The 18,237-nt window shown below is 41.0% G+C and overlaps 1 gene segment (V, D, J or C); it reads left to right on the top strand.

The window, feature by feature from the left end:
* Window positions 1–156: 156 nt before the first annotated feature.
* LOC116064136 lies at window positions 157–8,194 on the top strand. The segment is given in 3 exon segments: window positions 157–248; window positions 356–700; window positions 8,148–8,194. Coding segments are annotated over 3 exon segments (459 nt in total).
* The last annotated feature ends 10,043 nt before the right edge of the window (window positions 8,195–18,237 follow it).

The following is an 18,237-nucleotide window of genomic DNA, read 5'->3' on the forward strand; positions in this document are numbered from 1 at the left end:
AGAGAAACAGCATCCTCAGAGTAATCCAAGTCCCTGTTGGAGTCAGTCTGAGCATTTCCATAGAGAGCCACTTTGCATCAGCAGCACCATGCTCCAGTGCTCTGGGAGAGTTTATAGTCCTGAGAGTTGAACACTGGATGACTGACAGCTGTCCTTCATGACAACAGAAGCCCCAGAAATCCTCCTCATCAAAAACATGACTCTGATCTCCGTCCTCATCTGGACTCTCCTCTGCTGCTGCTTCACAGGTAAAGTCCAGAGAATCAAACTCCTCTCCTCTATCAACATCCGTCCCTCTGAAATGAAGCCGACTAAACCGTGATGCTGCTTTATGTTTTTGTCTCTGTATCCTCAGAGTCCAGAGGTCAGGTCACAGTGACTCAGCCTGGAGCAGTGAGCTCTGCTCGGGGAGCCTCCGTCTCCATCAGCTGTAGGCTCAGTCAAAATGTTTATGTAGCGCCTTCAAATTGGGGTTCGAACAGTGGGAAAAACGTTTTGTACTGGTACCAACAGAGAGATGGAGAAGCTCCTAAACTGCTCATTAAATTTGTTAATGAGCGAGCATCAGGGATTTCAGGTCGTTTTTCAGGCAGTGGATCAAACTCTGACTTCACTCTGACCATCAGTGGAGTTGAGGCTGAAGATGCAGCAGTTTATTACTGTCAGAGTTATCATTGGATCAACAGTCAGAATGTGTTCACACAGTGAAAAAGCGTCGTACAAAAACCTCCCTCAGTCAGACTGAACAGAAACTGAACTGACTGCTGCAGCTGGAAGCTACTGCAGAGACTGATACAGTTCACTGAAGACACACACACACACACACACACACACACACACACACACACACACACACACACATACACACACACAGCTTTCATCATGTCTCTACCAGATTTCCTCCTAAAGTTCAAACAGTCCACCTCAACAACCTGAACGTTTCCTCAAATGAAGAGAACAGTTCCAGTGAAGAAGCCCAATCAGAACATTCAAATCACAACAACAGCAGAGTCAGCTCCACTGATGTACAGACACTAACCAAATTCCCTCTATAGGAAACATATTTTCCACACACCACATTAAATATGTCCAGACACTGATACAGCATATCTGCAATGCAAAAAAAAAATTTCAGTGGCTGAAACACTCACACTGTCATGAACATAATTCTGGGACACAATTATTACAGTACATGTCACTAAACAAACTATCCCGTTCAAACTTCATACTTATAAGAGTTGTCTCTATATAGAGAGATTGTCCACGCAAGGACCATTATTTCGGATGACGTAAGAGCAACTTTGGTGGACCATGTCATAAATCATGGCCTGACTGTGAGGGAAGCTGGGCAGAGTCCATCCTAATCTAAGCCTTTTCACAGTTTCATCCATAATTTTTAATCCATAATAAGGACATTCCGACTGGAAAACCGGTATGTCTTCAACTCTCTACTCTACTCAGACTGTATCTAGAGTATTTACAGTACTGTACCATATCACGTTACTGTATCACATGTATTGTATTCCAGGGTGGCTAATGCTCCTTTTCCAACAAAAGTGGTAGTTTTGTGAAACATACCGTGATAACGTGTTGAGATGTTTCAGTACTGTGTATGGTAAATACAGTAAACTTCAGTATACACAGTACTGTAAAAAAGAAGCAAACGAGAACAATTTGTGGTTGCATTTTTCTACAGAATGGCTAGAAGACCTACTGGGGGTGGACGCCAACGCCTGTTCACCCAACAGCAGGAACTTGCCATAGTGAGCCTAGTCAGAGCAAACAATGCAATCCGTCTCCACCAGCTACAGCAACAAATACTTGCAGATAGGCAAGTATTCAACAACATAAATCGAGTAAGCATTACAACTATCAGACGCATCTTGGTAAGGCAAGGCAAGACAAGGCAGCTTTATTTGTATAGCACATTTCAGCAACAGGGCAATTCAAAGTGCTTTACATAAAACATTAAAGAGCAGTTAGAAAAACGATTTAAAAAAACAAAGCAAATTAAAACATCAAAGTGCAGGTTGTGTCAAGTGCAAATGATTAAAAAAAATAGAAAAAAAACATTTCTCCGACCACAGGTCCTTTTGGCTCCAGTTAGTTGGTTTTTTCTATCCCATTACAAGATTGCAGTAGTTCTACTTGAGAGATGGTGCTCTCTGGAAATGATGATGGAGATGCGCAAAGATGACGACTTCGATGATTTCAGAGTATATGCAGCTTTATTCAATATTGAACAAATTCTCATGAGGGAGAACACAAGGTACATGCAGCATGGCACAGACCAAGTACTCTCTTCGACTCTTTCTCAACCCGACCGTCTTATAGATCTTGAAAACCTTTACATCTGGAAACTCTTACATGATCTCATCATAACAACTGTGTTATTCTCATATTCTACAAAACACAACTTTCATGTAGGCCTCACCAAAGGTCATAGGTTAACTGTGCCTAAACTTGTTATTCAGCTATAGAATGACAGAAAACATAACACATCTTGACAGCTGTTCAATCAGGGCCTCTTTAGTCTGTTATTCTCCTATACCAACATCTGGATCGGATCCAGCGTCTCACGCATAAGACTGCATAACATCATTCTGAACTTTTACCTAGAACCTTTCAATAACACATTACAATATATGAAATATGAAAATACATTAAAGTTTATGCAGACGTGGATTATACCACCTATCACTACTTTTTTGGTAAAGCACAACATGACCATGAAGCAATTGTACAGGGTCCCATTTGAGAGGAACAGTGTCAGGGTCAAAGAACTTCGACATGAATATGTACAGGTAAGTGTTTCAGTCCTTTACATTTACAATAAAGAATGGGTGCAGTCCAGTAACAGATGAATATGTACCACTGGATTAGTACCACATAGATACATTCAGAAAGCTACACAGGTACCTGTGTGCTGGGGTGGGTCGGTTCTGTATGTGTAGTAGTGTAGGTGTGTGCTTTGAGTAAAGCCATCCACAATATGTATTTTTTGTTGGACATGGATGGAGCTGCCCAGCCGCATGAATGTATTTACATTGACGAGTCTGGATTCAACCTTAGCAAAAACAGACGACGGGGACGTAATATAATTGGCCAAAGGGCAATTGTGCACGTCCCGGGGCAGCGCGGGGGAAATATCACATTGTGTGCTGCCATAAGTCTTCGAGGGCTACTGCACCATCATGCCAAACTGGGTCCCTATAATGCGCAACACATAATCACATTTCTAGATGCACTTCATGATGCAGTTATACAGGATGGACCAGAGCAGCCCAGGTTTGTTGTTGTCTGGGATAATGTTAGTTTCCATTGGGCTGCTCTGGTCCAGAACTGGTTCACCAACCATGATCAATTTGAAGTTGTGTACTTGCCCCCTTACTCGCCATTTCTAAATCCTATAGAGGAATTTTTTTCCGCTTGGAGATGGCGCGTATATGACCGCCAACCACATGCCCGTATGCCTCTTAAGTAAGACATTGAGGTGAGACAACAGGAATCCAGGGATGGATTCGGCACACAAGGGGATATTTTCCCCGATGCTTAGCGAGAGAAGACATTGCTTGTGATGTTGATGAGATCCTGTGGCCAGAACCCAACAGACGGCAGGATCCATAAGCCCACTTGCGCACAATTGTGTTTTGTGTTTACAGTAGTGTATTGTTTGTTTTATTTTTGATTTTACTGAATTTACTGTACTGTAAAATATACTACTGTAATGTAATGATTTTGAATTCAGTATTTCATTTTTTGGTTGTTGTGAAAACATGCCCTCTGTGGAACTGAATAAAAATATTGAAAACAAAAGACTGCAGTTTTTTATATAAAGTAGACTAGTGTGTTGCTGCTGATCTGAAAGTGTATTCATATGATGCAAGTGGGTATCATTTTGTCATCAGAGTGACATTTGACCTCCTTTGACAAAGGATCGTTAGGTTTTGATAGCAGAGTTTCCCAGTGTTGTGTCTTATTTGCTTGTGTGTAGAGTTTTGACACAATGAGCCAAGTTTTGCAAAATGTGTTCAAGCAACGGGCAAAAACTGTAACAAGACCCTTCTGGTCAGATCACCACCTTACTTATGTCACCTGCTGCAGCCAAAGTCCATCACATAAAATACCAGGTCCTCACTTCATATTCAATTATTGATAATTTTCAATTCGGGGCTGGGAGTTTAGGAGCTGGACAGCCCTGGGGACAAAGGTCACCTCCCTCCTCTGGGTTGTAATTCTCTCTAAATTGTAACAACTGCTTGAAAAGTTGTTTGTGCATTTATCTTGTATTGGATCTTGAATGAAGTCTCAGAGGAGGTGTTAAATGCATACATTTTATTTAATAACTTGAAACGTGAAAGAAAAGTCTTAAGTATTAAAAATTAAAGAAAAGACATGTCAGTAAAATGTTTGAAATAACTCCCTGTTGGAGTCAGTCTGAGCATTTCCATAGAGAGCCACTTTGCATCAGCAGCACCATGCTCCAGTGCTCTGGGAGAGTTTATAGTCCTGAGAGTTGAACACTGGATGACTGACAGCTGTCCTTCATGACAACAGAAGCCCCAGAAATCCTCCTCATCAAAAACATGACTCTGATCTCCGTCCTCATCTGGACTCTCCTCTGCTGCTGCTTCACAGGTAAAGTCCAGAGAATCAAACTCCTCTCCTCTATCAACATCCGTCCCTCTGAAATGAAGCCGACTAAATCGTGATGCTGCTTTATGTTTTTGTCTCTGTATCCTCAGAGTCCAGAGGTCAGGTCACAGTGACTCAGCCTGGAGCAGTGAGCTCTGCTCGGGGAGCCTCCGTCTCCATCAGCTGTAGGACCAGTGAAGATGTTGCCGTAGCGACCGGTTCAAGTTGGGGTTCGAATATCGGAAAACAACTTTTGTACTGGTACCAACAGAGAGATGGAGAAGCTCCTAAACTGCTCATTAAATTTGTTAATGAGCGAGCATCAGGGATTTCAGGTCGTTTTTCAGGCAGTGGAACAAACTCTGACTTCACTCTGACCATCAGTGGAGTTGAGGCTGAAGATGCAGCAGTTTATTACTGTCAGAGTATTCATTGGATCAACAGTCAGAATGTGTTCACACAGTGAAAAAGCGTTGTACAAAAACCTCCCTCAGTCAGACTGAACAGAAACTGAACTGACTGCTGCAGCTGGAAGCTACTGCAGAGACTGATACAGTTCACTGAAGACACACACACACACACACACACACACACACACACACACACGCACACAGTTTCCCTCCTAACAGTCCACCAACCTGAAAGTTTTTGTGGTTTTTTTAACCCCCCTATTTAGCATTTAGAAGCAGTAATAAAACAATTAGATTTAAGGACAATCTAGAGTCTATTTATATACTGTGTGTCTGTGTGTATATATATATATATATATATATATATATATATATATATTGCTGCAGGAATAGCAACGCGGATTTCGGTGCCTCATTCTGGTGCCACTGATATGCCTGCACTTCTCTCTGATGCTCTGAAACAGACGTTACAGGAAACAGAAACATCGCTGCACGTGACGCTAGTTAACACTATACTCAACAGCAGTTAACGTTAGCATATATATATATATATATATATATATATATATATATACACAGTATATATGCCACTCCGTTATTATAAGCCCAAATATGAATATCTTGTGATAGTTTTAAGCAATTTCAAATTCCTAGCCTTCTTGCATTTTGTGTACTATTTATTAATACTGCTTATGAAACGTTTATCCTCATAATTAATATTAAATATATTAGACATTGATTTCTATAATACATGTTCTTTTTGCTGAACATAACATAATTCATATAGCCTATATATTTATATTATTTTTCATATAGTTATTGCCTCATTTCAGGATGCATATCATAGGCATAGTTATTTATTTTATTCCAGGGGTTATAAAAATAAATAATCAATAAATAAATGATTATCACAATCACAATAAATGATTATACTATACTATACTATACTATAAAATTGTATTTTATACTAGCTGGGGAAATCATATGTGGTGTGCCCCATGGCTCAATTTTAGGCCCCTTCTTTATCTTCTGTTTTATTTAAAACTGCTTTATGCTACAACTTGAGAGACATACAATCTTAACAGCTCAACTAAACCTTTGGCTTTTTGTATTAATATACTGCCCTCTAGTGTTAGATATCAGCAACTACAGTGTGAGTTTCCTTGGTCTTCACAGAAGGAAAGAAGACAGCTTAATCTGAATTACTTTAAAATATCAGAGCACTTGTGTTATTTTGTGTATATAAGGTTTGTTGAGAAACTACCACCGGTAACATAAATCTATTAAATATTTTATAACAGAGGAGTTAAATATGTCAGACCTGAACTACATGATCAAACGAAATGATGCATGTGAAAAATAGATTTTGTGAGTTATTGGTCAAATAAGTCTCGAACAGGAGGTGAGACCTGGAGGTCAAAGGCTGGCGTAAAGTAAGTAGGTTTTAGAAAAGAAGACACCAGTTAGTCCAGTGATTCTCAAGCTTTTTTCAATATTATTCCCCCTTTGAACAGTTTTTTTAAGTCATGTACCCCCTAACCTAATTTTTGGTAGAGAAAAAAGTCTGTATAAAGAGGAACAATACAGCGATGTCAGCGATAGATTTACTAAACAACAGCCTTGTACCTGAAAAACATTCAAATGCTGATGGAAAAAGGAGACAAAAACTTGGAAAAGGATGGTAGAAAGAAGGAAGGAAGGCAAGAATAGGTCGAAAATAGTAATAAAAACTTCGAAAAAAAAACAGTAGAAAGAAGGAAGGCAACACTAGGGCGACAAAAGTGACAACAAATTCAAATAAGCGACAAACTTTGAAAAAAGTGACAAAAACTTTGAAAAAAGCAGAACAAAAAATGTGAAAAAAAGAGACAAAAACTTTGAAGAAAAAAAGACAGTGGAAAAAAGTAAGGAACAAAGGCAAAAATAGGTCAAAACAAACGACAAAACCTTCAAAAAAAGGTGACAAACTTCAAAAACAGCAACAAACTTGGTTTAGATGTTATGTATTGTGCCAAGCACACATGAGACAATATGTGCTACCAAAGACCAACAGGCCATCTAATGGCGTTTACCTTTATAGAGTATTGGTGGAATTAGTTTTTAACTGTCATGATTCTACACACTCCGACCATGATCATGTGTTCCCTATGAGTTCCGCTCCTTCAGTCCCATCGTTCGTCAGATACAACCGGAGGGAAGCACCAGAACCCGTATGTATTCTTCATGGACCCACAGTGTCCAGATAAACCTGGGTTAGGGTTAGTTGAGTTGAGTGAGAGAGTGACAGTGATTATCTTCAGAGTGAGTAGTGACTCTCGAGTCATAGTAAGAGAAACAAAGTGTCTCCCCTGTTCTTTCTGACCACGGTGAGAAATCTGTGGCAGGAAAAGTTAACCCTCTCCTTGATTTCATGTTTATGGAGAAGGAGAACCAGGAAATGAGTCGGGGGAAATTGATTAGATTAGATTAAACTTTATTGTCATTGTGCAAAAAAAGCAGAAAAGGGCAATGCGATATACAATAGACAGGTGGGGCATAGACAGGACAAGACATATAGTGAAATGCAACGCAATCCAACCAAGCCATGGCCGAGTGACATGTAGTTAAATTTGTTTTGAGAGGTGGACGCCAGGCTTACGGTCCGGCGTAGGATCGGTGTCTCCACGTCCCTATGTACGTAGCCACGGCGTCGATGTAACACAGAAGCATAAATCGGCCTTAAGCACAGATAAATATGACTGTACAAAGCTTACAGCGAGGCTATTCAACTACACTGATCTGGGGGACACATTTTCAGAAAGCTAATAACTTCACTGAGTGAAGGTTTCGATGATGTCATTCAGGTGCATATTAAGTAGCCACGTGGATTTACCGTTCCAGCAGGGAGGGGCTGGTTTGTCTCCGGCAGCAGCTAAATTTACAATAATTTGTCCAAATTTCAAGATTCGTAGCAAACCCGTAGACATTAACAGTTAGGCTACAAACTACAAAACAACTTTGGTTTTAGCTTGCTTGTAGAAATATTTGCAGAGTAACCTGCTGTTGTGTAAAACAGCGCCGTGGAAGAGAGCAGCAGACTTTAATGTTACCTTGTGTCGGGTTCGTTCCGTGGAATGGATGAGTAGACTGGATGTTTTCTACTGAGATGCAGTAGCGTTGACGCCATGCTATTGTGGTAAGCTAGTTGCATTTTACAATAGACACTGTACAGAGTTTTCAGGGTTTTTGCCGCTTAAAAGTAAGTATTAGTATTAGGGCTGTCAGCATTAACGCGTTAATCGCGATGCGATTAAGGGTCGAGCAGGGCTGGACTGGGACAAAAAATTGGCCCTGGCATTTTTGGCCCAGGCGGCCCACACCCCCCATGATTGGTCAGACACATTCCCTGCAGACAGTTAAAATATGCGTGCATTCTATGATATGAGTTGCCTAGGGTTCTGTGTTCAAGTGATCGTTTTGGATCCTTCAAGAGGGGTCTCAAGACTTATCTGTTGATCTTACACTTAAATAATTAATTAATACTTAGAGTTATGATTTGTATATTTATGGTATTTTTATTATTGATATTTGATATTGTATTGCCATTATTGTTATTATTACTATGTTGCTTAATATTGGCTTAGCAACTTTAAAAACTGTTTACTGTTAATTTTAACTATTGTAAGATTCATATTTTGTCGCTTTGGACAAAAGTGCCTGCTGAATACAATAATCATAACCATAACCCTTCCCAAAAGCTACAATAAAGGTGGGAGTAGTATATGCCCTGGAAAAGAACACCAATACAAGAGAAGCTAATTAAGCAATTCAAGGAACATTGATGCTTGTATCAACACTGATTTTATAGATCACACATACTTTTCAGCTAGCCAACAGGCCAACCGCTAGCATTTTCAATGTAAGCTTAAGCAGTTAGGTTACCTGACAGCCACTAACTTTAATGTTACAGCCAAACTGCTTGTTGTCGTTATGACATGTGGCGCACATAACGTGTGCGCACGCGGGCACGGACACACACACACACACAGCCACACACAGCCTCCCTCCCTTCCTGAGAGTCCCTGTTAATGTGCCTACTCCTTACCACGTTGTCAACTACTCTCTCTTCCATCTTTTCCTCACTCGCTTCCATGGCCCTGTCATGGTCACTCTCCTCCTCCTCGGCTTCTTCCCTGTCATGATGTTGTTTCTGCTTCTCTGTATAGCCAGCCACCTCTCCTCCTTCCTCTACTTCAGGTAATGCTGATGTTGAAGCAGCTATTACACCTCCCTTGCGCTTTGGTGGTAGTTCGTCCATTTTAATGTGGATGCTAAACTTCCAGCATAACTATTGCAGCTCGTGTCTCAGGGCCGGGAGACGTGGCCCTAGTGGGATTCGTAAATTTGCTGCCCGGAGTGGGGAAGGGGGTTCCTGGATTTGATTGGGTCAGGCCAGTGCCAATAAAAAAAATTAACCAATGGGCCGCTAGGAGTTCTTTATGGGCCGGCGCGGCACAAAAAAAAAGAAAAAGGCCTATTTATAGCGGCGATTCGGCCCAAAAGTGCGTCGGCCCACCGGGAAAATGCCCGGTATGCCAGATGGCCAGTCCAGCCCTGGGGTCGAGCATAATGCATTAATTTTTTTTAATCGTATTAATCGCATGCCGCCATTTATTAATTTATTTTCACTTCACTCGGCTTTACGTCGTGCCTAACAGGCTACTATTTTGCCGTACTTCCTCGTAACACATCCTGCTGCTGCAGGAATAGCAACGCGGATTTTGGTGCCTCATTCTGGTGCCACTGCTATGCCTGCACTTCTCTCTGATGCTCTGAAACAGACGTTACAGGCAACAGAAACATCGCTGCACGTGACGCTAGTTAACACTATACTCGACAGCAGTTAACGTTAGCCTACCGCTAGCTGGTAGCTGGATTAAACACGGTTACAATGCTGATAGCTAACGCTAAACGGTGTAAAGTGTGACTGTATTTCACTGTGGAGGATTCACCACCGGGATGTAACAATCTGCAGCTGCCGTTGTCGGAAAAACACAGACGGTGCGTTCAATGAAACTGGTAATTTACAGCCTCATGGTGCATTCAAAGTTGTTGTTAAATGCCCTGTTCCCATCTGGTGGTTGTTTTTGTCATTCAACAGCTATTTACTAGTGAAATAAGTTATTGTTATAGTGATTACATTATTATTAAACATTTCATTTTGACGATATGGCCTTAGCAATAAACAAGCCGTTCTTTAATGTTGCCAACTGTTTAGTACCCTTCTTTTTTTTAACTTTCTTAAAAGGTATCAGTTTATGCACCGTTAAGGCACCGGTACCGTTTTAAAAGTACCGTTTCAGCACCGGTATCCAAACCAAACAATACCCAACTGTTGCGGTTTTGGTCATTTTTGTTACCTGTTTGTTCATTTCTGTTGCCTGTATTATTTATTTCTGTATGTTTCTTGTTGTATATTTTATTCTGTATATTTCTGCCCCTGTTTTGTATATGTTCTCTGGTTTTGTATATTCCTGTTATTTCTGTTCCTTATTCCCCTGTTCATTGTGTTTCTGTTTATTCCGTTTTAGCTGTGTGTTCTTGTTTGTATTGTGCATTCCTGTTCTGTTTCCTGTTTTATTTTGACAGTCTGTGTTCTATCTTGTCTTGTCTAGTTTTGCTTTCCATGTTTCCCGCCTTGTCTGATTGTCCTGCCCCGCCCTGATGTGTTTCACCTGCTGTATCACCTGTCCCTCATTTGTTCATTACCTCATATATTTAACCTCTGTGTCCCCCTCTGTCTGCATGAGTTTGTGTTCCTCGTTCTTCTAGTTTGTATTTTGTCAGTTTGTTTCAGCCTTGTGCTTTTTTTGGTATTTTTTCCCTCCGTGTTTTTCTGTATTTTTCCAGTCCTTGTACTGCCGCTTTTTGTTAATTAAATCCTCAAGCTCAAAACTTCTGCCTGCCTGTGTGCTTTCTCTGTGTTTGGGTCCTATTATTCCCTGCCTTACGACACCCAACCATAATATTGACTCTAGATTCAAATGTGTGACTAGATTAAATATATAATAAACAAATACAAATCTTAAAATCAAGTTCATAAAGTCACTTATTTGCATTCATTTGATTCCCAATCAAGATACACTGGTAATAATTGCTTTCCATTGTTAATATGTACTTAAAAACAGTTCTGAAATGCAAAATAATAGAATTTTAATCATGTGATAAAACATGCGATTAATCGCGATTAACTATAGAAATTCAATGATTAATCACGATTAAGAAAATGTAATCGTTTGACAGCCCTAATTAGTATATATTAGTATTATCTCCCTATTTTCGCTCTCTTCCTTAATTTGTAAGCCACGCCATCTTGTGTCCAAAGAAGTCTCAATCCGTTGTGCGCTAATAGGTACGTTAGTTACATTGCTTAGGCGAAAGCTTTGATGCAACGAATTTTGCATCGTGGATTTTTAGTAATGTAATTATTTGAGTTACTCAAGGAATCGTTTCAGGCCTAGTCAATAATGTGTCTGCTTCATGCTGTTTCCTGCAGACATCCAGCAGGTGTCGGTGGGTAAAGATTCAGATTCAGTTCCCCCTGAGCAGCAGGAGAGGGGCTCCAGTCTGGACCAGGAGGACACAAAGCCCCCCCACACATTAAAGAGGAACAGGAGCAACTGTGGAGCAGTCAGGAGGGAGAGCAGCTTCAAGGGCTGGAGGAGACTGATATCAAGTTCCTGTTCACTTCTGTCCCTGTGAAGTGTGAAGAAGATGATGGAGAGGAGGCTCGGTCCTCACAGCTTCATCAAAGACAAACTGAATACATGGAAACAGAAGCTGATGGAGAGGACTGTGGAGGAGCAGAACCAGGCAGGAACTCACATCCACATTCAGAACCAGATACTGAGGTAGAGACAGGACTCTTCTGATCCTGAGACTGATGGCAGTGCTGATTGGAAGGAGAGCAGCAAACCTCAGTCAGGTTTAAACTCTCCGAAAAATGATGAAGTTCCTGTCAGGGATTCCAGATGTAGGTCTGGTGAGAAAACATTTAGCTGCTCTGAGTGTGGGAAAAGATTTGGCCGCAAGTACCATCTGACGAGACACATGAGAACTCACACAGGAGAAAAACTGTTCAGCTGCTCAGAGTGTGATAGAAGATTTTTCCGTAAGGAACATCTGAAGTCACACATGATGACTCATACAGGAGAAACTCCTTTCAGTTGCGTGGTTTGTGGCAAAAGATTTGGCCAGAATGCAACTTTAAAGTTACACTTTAATAATCACACAGGAGAGAAACCTTTCAGCTGCTCAGAGTGTGATAGAAGATTTTTCCGTAAGGCACATCTGAAGTCACACATGACGACTCACACAGAAGAGCGACCTTTCAGCTGCTCAGTCTGTAAGAAATCCTTTAAACAGAGTGGAGATTTAAATAGACACATGAACTCACACAGGAGAGAAACTGTTCAGATGCTCAGTTTGTGAAAAATAAATTTTGCTTAAGGATCTGGAGTCACACATGACTCATACAGGAGAAACTCCTTTCAGGTGCTCAGTCTGTGGCAAACGATTCTGCCTGAATGCGACTTTAAAGTTACTCACACAGGAGAGAAACCTTTCAGCCAGCAGTTTATGGAAAAAGATGTGGCCGCAAAAAACATCTGAAGATACACGAGGATTCACACAGAGTAAAAAAAAAAGTTCAGTTTGTGGTCAAATATTCCCTTGCAAGAACCACTAACCGCCATTTTCCACCAGGTATGTCTGTGCTTCATCTGAGTGTCTTGCTGCCTGACTTGCAGATTATATTGACTTTACAGAACAATCCTGTGTTTATTGAGCTAGTATCTACCTTCCATTCCAAGCACTCCTGTAGTTAAACTCCATGCCTTCTCTTTTCTGGCATTGTCTTTTTAAAAAAGATATGTGATGTCTTATGTTTTTCCATCTCCAAGATGAATCTCTCCTTGTCTGTGGTGTTGTAAAGGAGGCTGGATGCTCTCGCTGTTCCACTTTTAGGGCTGGGTACCGAATGTAATGCTCTTTAGGCAGCGACCAAATTGCCTCGTCATTCGATACTAAATTTCAATCTCATCAGTGTCAGTGAGCCAATAAGTAATTAGTAGTGTAAAATAGTTAAATACTGGGTGGTGATGGCGCAGTGGATATGACACATGCCTTTGGTGTGGGAGACCCAGGTTCAATTCCCACTGCGATACATCAACCAATGTGTCCCTGAGCAAGACACTTAACCCCTAGTTGCTCCAGAGGAGTGTGACCTCTGACATATATAGCAATTGTAAGTCGCTTTGGATAAAAGCGTCAGCTAAAATGACATGTAATGTAATGACATGTAATGTAACTAGCACGCAGCATGCTTCTACCAAGATCAGATAATGTCTGTGATTGGCTGTCTAACGTTCCACGTCGTAGAGACGCGCAGTAAAAAACTCTACGTTACACAGAGACGGCTCGCGTAGTAGGAGCTGGAAAATAAATACAAAGATTTGTGCCGTAATGTGTAATGTTGTCATTTCTTTCATCTTTTAGGAACCGGTATCAAAGTCAGGGTATTGGTACCGGTATCGACATTTTTTGAACGATACCCAGCTCTAGTTGTTTATTAGGTGGGTAAAGATTCTTTTAGTTTGTCACATGACGTAAGTGTTTTCAACTGCTGTTTCATCATCTGTTTTTGATCCTGCTGCCTGCATTATAATAACAACTTTAAGCAGAGAGTAAGGAGATGTTGCGTTGTATTTTTCTATTGGCTAATATGTAAAGTGTCCTGCTGATATTATTAATTAACTCTGTGTAGTTGGCTCAGATTAAACTTAAAAAGGAAGGAAGGAAACTTGTGTATTTGTTATGAGAGATTGTGGTTTTCTTTTTCTTTCCTCTTTTGTTTGGAAGTAAATATATTAATCCATTCGAGCATTGACATTTTGTTTATTTACCTCGTGTGTTTATCTGCTGATGAAGTTCATGTTTAGACAGATTGGTCTTATGTTATCTGATAATGTACTTAAAGGAGCCATTCATATAATAGTTCTTATTTTATTAAAGAAAATATATATATATATTGGCAATAAATCTTATACCGTTGCCTGTTACCGTAGGTACGTGGAGACACGAACCTACACCGGAGCCGTAAGTAGATTTTACGCAGAAGTATAAATCAAGCTTGAAACACAGCCCTTACCCGTCCTTCACACAGTTGCTAGTAGCCAAGGAGGACATGGAGGATTAAAAAAACATGATGGACTCTTGGACAGAAGAGGTAATTATCTTCACTCAAGTTTCTGCGCGCGAAAGTCGCCGGAAGACACAATCTTCTGAACATAGTCATACTGAGAAACACAGAGAGGGTTGTGTGGAGCTGATAGTCTTAAAGGGACATTTCACCGCTGGAAAGATGAATATGTATTTAAATTCGGTCATTTATGTAGTAGAAATGTGAAATCAGAAAATACTGTCATAGGTATGGAGCAGATAGAGAGCCGTTTTGATGGTGTCTCATGTTATATTGCTCCATGTATGTCTATTAAACTTTAGCTAAACTTTAAAAAAACAATCGTAAATCCAATCGTAATCGCAATGTCTGGCAGCACAATCGCGATTAAATTTTTTCCTTTAATCGTTCAGCCCTATACTACACTATCAATTATGATTCATAATTAAATTAATAACTATAACCAATGTTACCAGATCACCAGTGTTTCCCATACATAGGTTTTACTTGGGCGCACCGCGGTGTTTGTAGCGCAAGTAAGTTACTGAATGCCCTTCTGCATTTGGCCTGTCTTACTCCCCTGACGTGGTCACTCACTACAATGGGCATTTTTTAGATTTTAGATTTTATTTTAGGTAAATATACACTGGAATATTTCCATAAGGGCCTTTTACATATTGACAAACGTTGATAATAACATGTATATGTCTGTTTTTGGTGAAAATAAGTGATTTATTTCAAGATACCATATTCGCCCCATAGGGTTACACTGTAGAGTCATCTGACGATGGTATCCAATATGGTGCCCAAGATTTGAGTTGGCCAAACTCTCTCTAATATACGGCTCTACGTCCTCCAGCCTCCCCCCCTCGTGAAGTCGTGCTCTACGTGCATGACATCGTCAACGCTTAACTTCAGGCTCAGAGGCTATCGTTAGTATAATGGTGGTGGTCTTGCCGTGGGATTGACTGGAATAACAAACCCTACACTGTGGCCACACCGCTGTGAAACCTCCCTGAACGTCATTTATCAGTTTGGTTGTTACCCCTGTCCGCGGCAGTCTCCTCCACTCCATATCTTTATAATGGAGTTAACCGGAGCTAACCGCTAACGGAGCTAATCGTTGCTAACTTAGCCTTCAGTTCCCGTTACCTGTGCCCGAATCCATCAACTGTATTCATGGACTTGAGCCCGAATAAAACCCCAGATTTTATTAAGTTGGCTGTACAAGTTTTAAACTAACGTTACAACTCAGAGTTGTTTGAATGAGATGGGTCTTAATGAGTGCAACAAGGACATGTAGCTATAGTAGCCTACAAAACGGTGTGTTTACGATCCCCAAAACATGGATTAAAACACTTTAAAAATGAACAATAATCTAACAAAAAAATTTTTTATTTAACTTTAGATAGCCTTAGTTTTATATGATGTAACAGGAATTAGGAGGAGACAGTGTTGAGATTTTTAATAACATGTAACTTTCTGTATGGATCATAGTATTAAGGTTAAGTTACATAGAATAGCTTATTTGCGCTCTAGGTAATCAGGCATTTTATCTGCTGAACCGTAACATTTGACAAACCAGATTTAATTGACAAAGCACATCATGGCTACACTTATCTAGATCATCTTTTAGTCTGATATGTTTAATATGTAACCTAAATAGTTATTTTGAAAGTATCTTAACGTTATGTAGCCTAGTCATTGTTTTCAATAAATAGTTCATAAACCGCTTGACTAGTTTTTACTGAACCCAGCAATCACACGACGCGTAGGAAACGGTGTGTGTGTGTGTGTGTGTGTACAGATAGCGACAAGCTGTTAAAACTGTTTAAAACAAGGTGGCCGAATCAAAGATGACGGTTCTTGTTTCAAGGCCACATGGGTTGGACGGAGGACATTTGGAGGGAAACTTATGTCCGAGTCAAATTAAAGGGTGTCCGGCAGGAGGTTTGCTCACTATTAACTTGTGTATGTCTGGACGTTTAAAGTCAATCTGTGGGGAGGTTAGTTGCATGCAAGACTGTGTGCTTGTGTGAGGCCTAAACTAACACCAACTTAACAGTCAGACTGATCTCATGAAGTGGCGTATGTATGACACACCAATTGTAATGCCGTTATTGGCGTGTTATGAAGACGCAAACCCTAAACCCAACCCAGTTCTTCTTTTCCTAAACCCAACCGTTTTTTCTTTTCCCCCGCATGTGACATTAAAACCAACCATAGCCTCGCGATAACACGTAGCCTCGCGATAACACGCCATGTGGCTTTAGAAAGGGGAATGTATGTTTACGCTGTGATACAGCAGACTGCCGTGCGCTGTATACAGCGTAGATATACATGCGGATAGCTCAAAATGTGTACAGATAACACGCCACTTGGCTTTAGGAAAGTGGCATGTTTGTTTACGCGAAGTCATGACGCCACGTTGTAACAGTGGGGCTACTTAATTACTTGACTAACAAACATTACAACAGTATAGGTCTGGATGACATTAAATCAAATCAATACATGTACATTAACAGAAGTTATACAGTTGAGATTAGTGTTAAAACTTTTCAGCAGATTGGTTCGCATAAGGGATCGTTTCTCACGGCATCATGTGCTCACAATACCACTGCATCACTGCTACTTGGGCGGAGTGATTAGCGGACTCTATTACTCCAACACTGAGCGAACTAGGGGTGGGCGATATGGACAAAAAATATTATCAATATTTTTGGCGATTTTGACGATAACGATAATTAGACGATATCCTTTAAAAATGTGTTTTTAAAAGTCTGAGTTACTTAATCACTGATGACAACAATGGGCACCATGTTGAATGAAAACAGTTCTTATTTATTTTCTTTAAAATCTAAGTATTCAAGTAAAAACAATTGAAAGACATACAAAATACTAATTGAACTAGTGTAAACTGTGCAGCATGCAAGCAAGATGAAATCATAATAATAAAGGGCTCTGTTCTGTAACATATTGCACACAACCATGTCCTTACTGGAAGCAGTCCTGGAGCTGGGAGAGGGCAGTATCAGGTCAGGTTTTGATAGTCCTACTTGGCTGTATAGTCCTTCTGACCGGGATGTATGCTGGGATCAGGAGTAGTTGGATGTGATCTGACTGGCCCAGGTGAGGGAGAGGCGCAGTTCTGTATGCTTTCTTGAGGTTAGAGTATACATGGTCTAGTGTGTTCTTCCCTCTAGTAGCACAACCTACATACTGGAAAAACCTGGTGAGTATACACTTTAAGGACGCCTTGTTAAAGTCCCCTGCTACAATACGTATCCCCTCCGGGTGATCACACTGCAGTTTGTTGAGTATGGTTAGCAGGTGAGCCAAACTTGTGCTAACGTTAGCATCGGGGGCTATGTAGACGGCAGTAACAGTCACTACAGTGTGCTCTCTTGGTAAAGAAAATGGTCTGCATGTTACCGACAGGCCTTCCAGGTCAGGTGAGCAGTGCTGGGCAACGATCCTGCTGTTGGTACTCCATTCATTATGCACAAAAATGCACAGTCCTCTTCCTCTGGTCTTGCCGGAGTTCTTGTCTCGATCCTGCCGGTAGCTAGCTCGGCCTGCTAGCTGCACAGCGGCGTCCGGGATGAGGGGGTTCAGCCAGGTTTCGGTGATAATCATCACGCAGCAGTTCCGTGTGTAGTTGTTCGTTGCTATGCTGAGTTCCAGCTCACCCATTTTGTGTGCGATGGATCTGGCTTTTGGGAGAAGGAGGCTTGGCATTGCAGGTCTACGTGGTAGTTTCCTTAGCCGGGCTAGCAGGCCCGACCGGCATCCTCACTTCTGCTTTCTCTCCTGTCGCCGCCTTCGTCGCCTGCCGCCGCCTGCCGCCGCCTGCCGCCGCCGACAACAATCCACGGAGCCCCCCGGTCTGGCTATGTCCACCGGGATGTTATGAGCCACCTTGAAGGCTCTCATAAGAGCGGTGTTGTATCATAGTCCTATATTGATTAGTTCAGT

This window comes from Sander lucioperca, chromosome 16 (genome assembly GCF_008315115.2).
Source record: "Sander lucioperca isolate FBNREF2018 chromosome 16, SLUC_FBN_1.2, whole genome shotgun sequence".
In the NCBI taxonomy this organism is placed as follows: Eukaryota; Metazoa; Chordata; class Actinopteri; order Perciformes; family Percidae; genus Sander; species Sander lucioperca.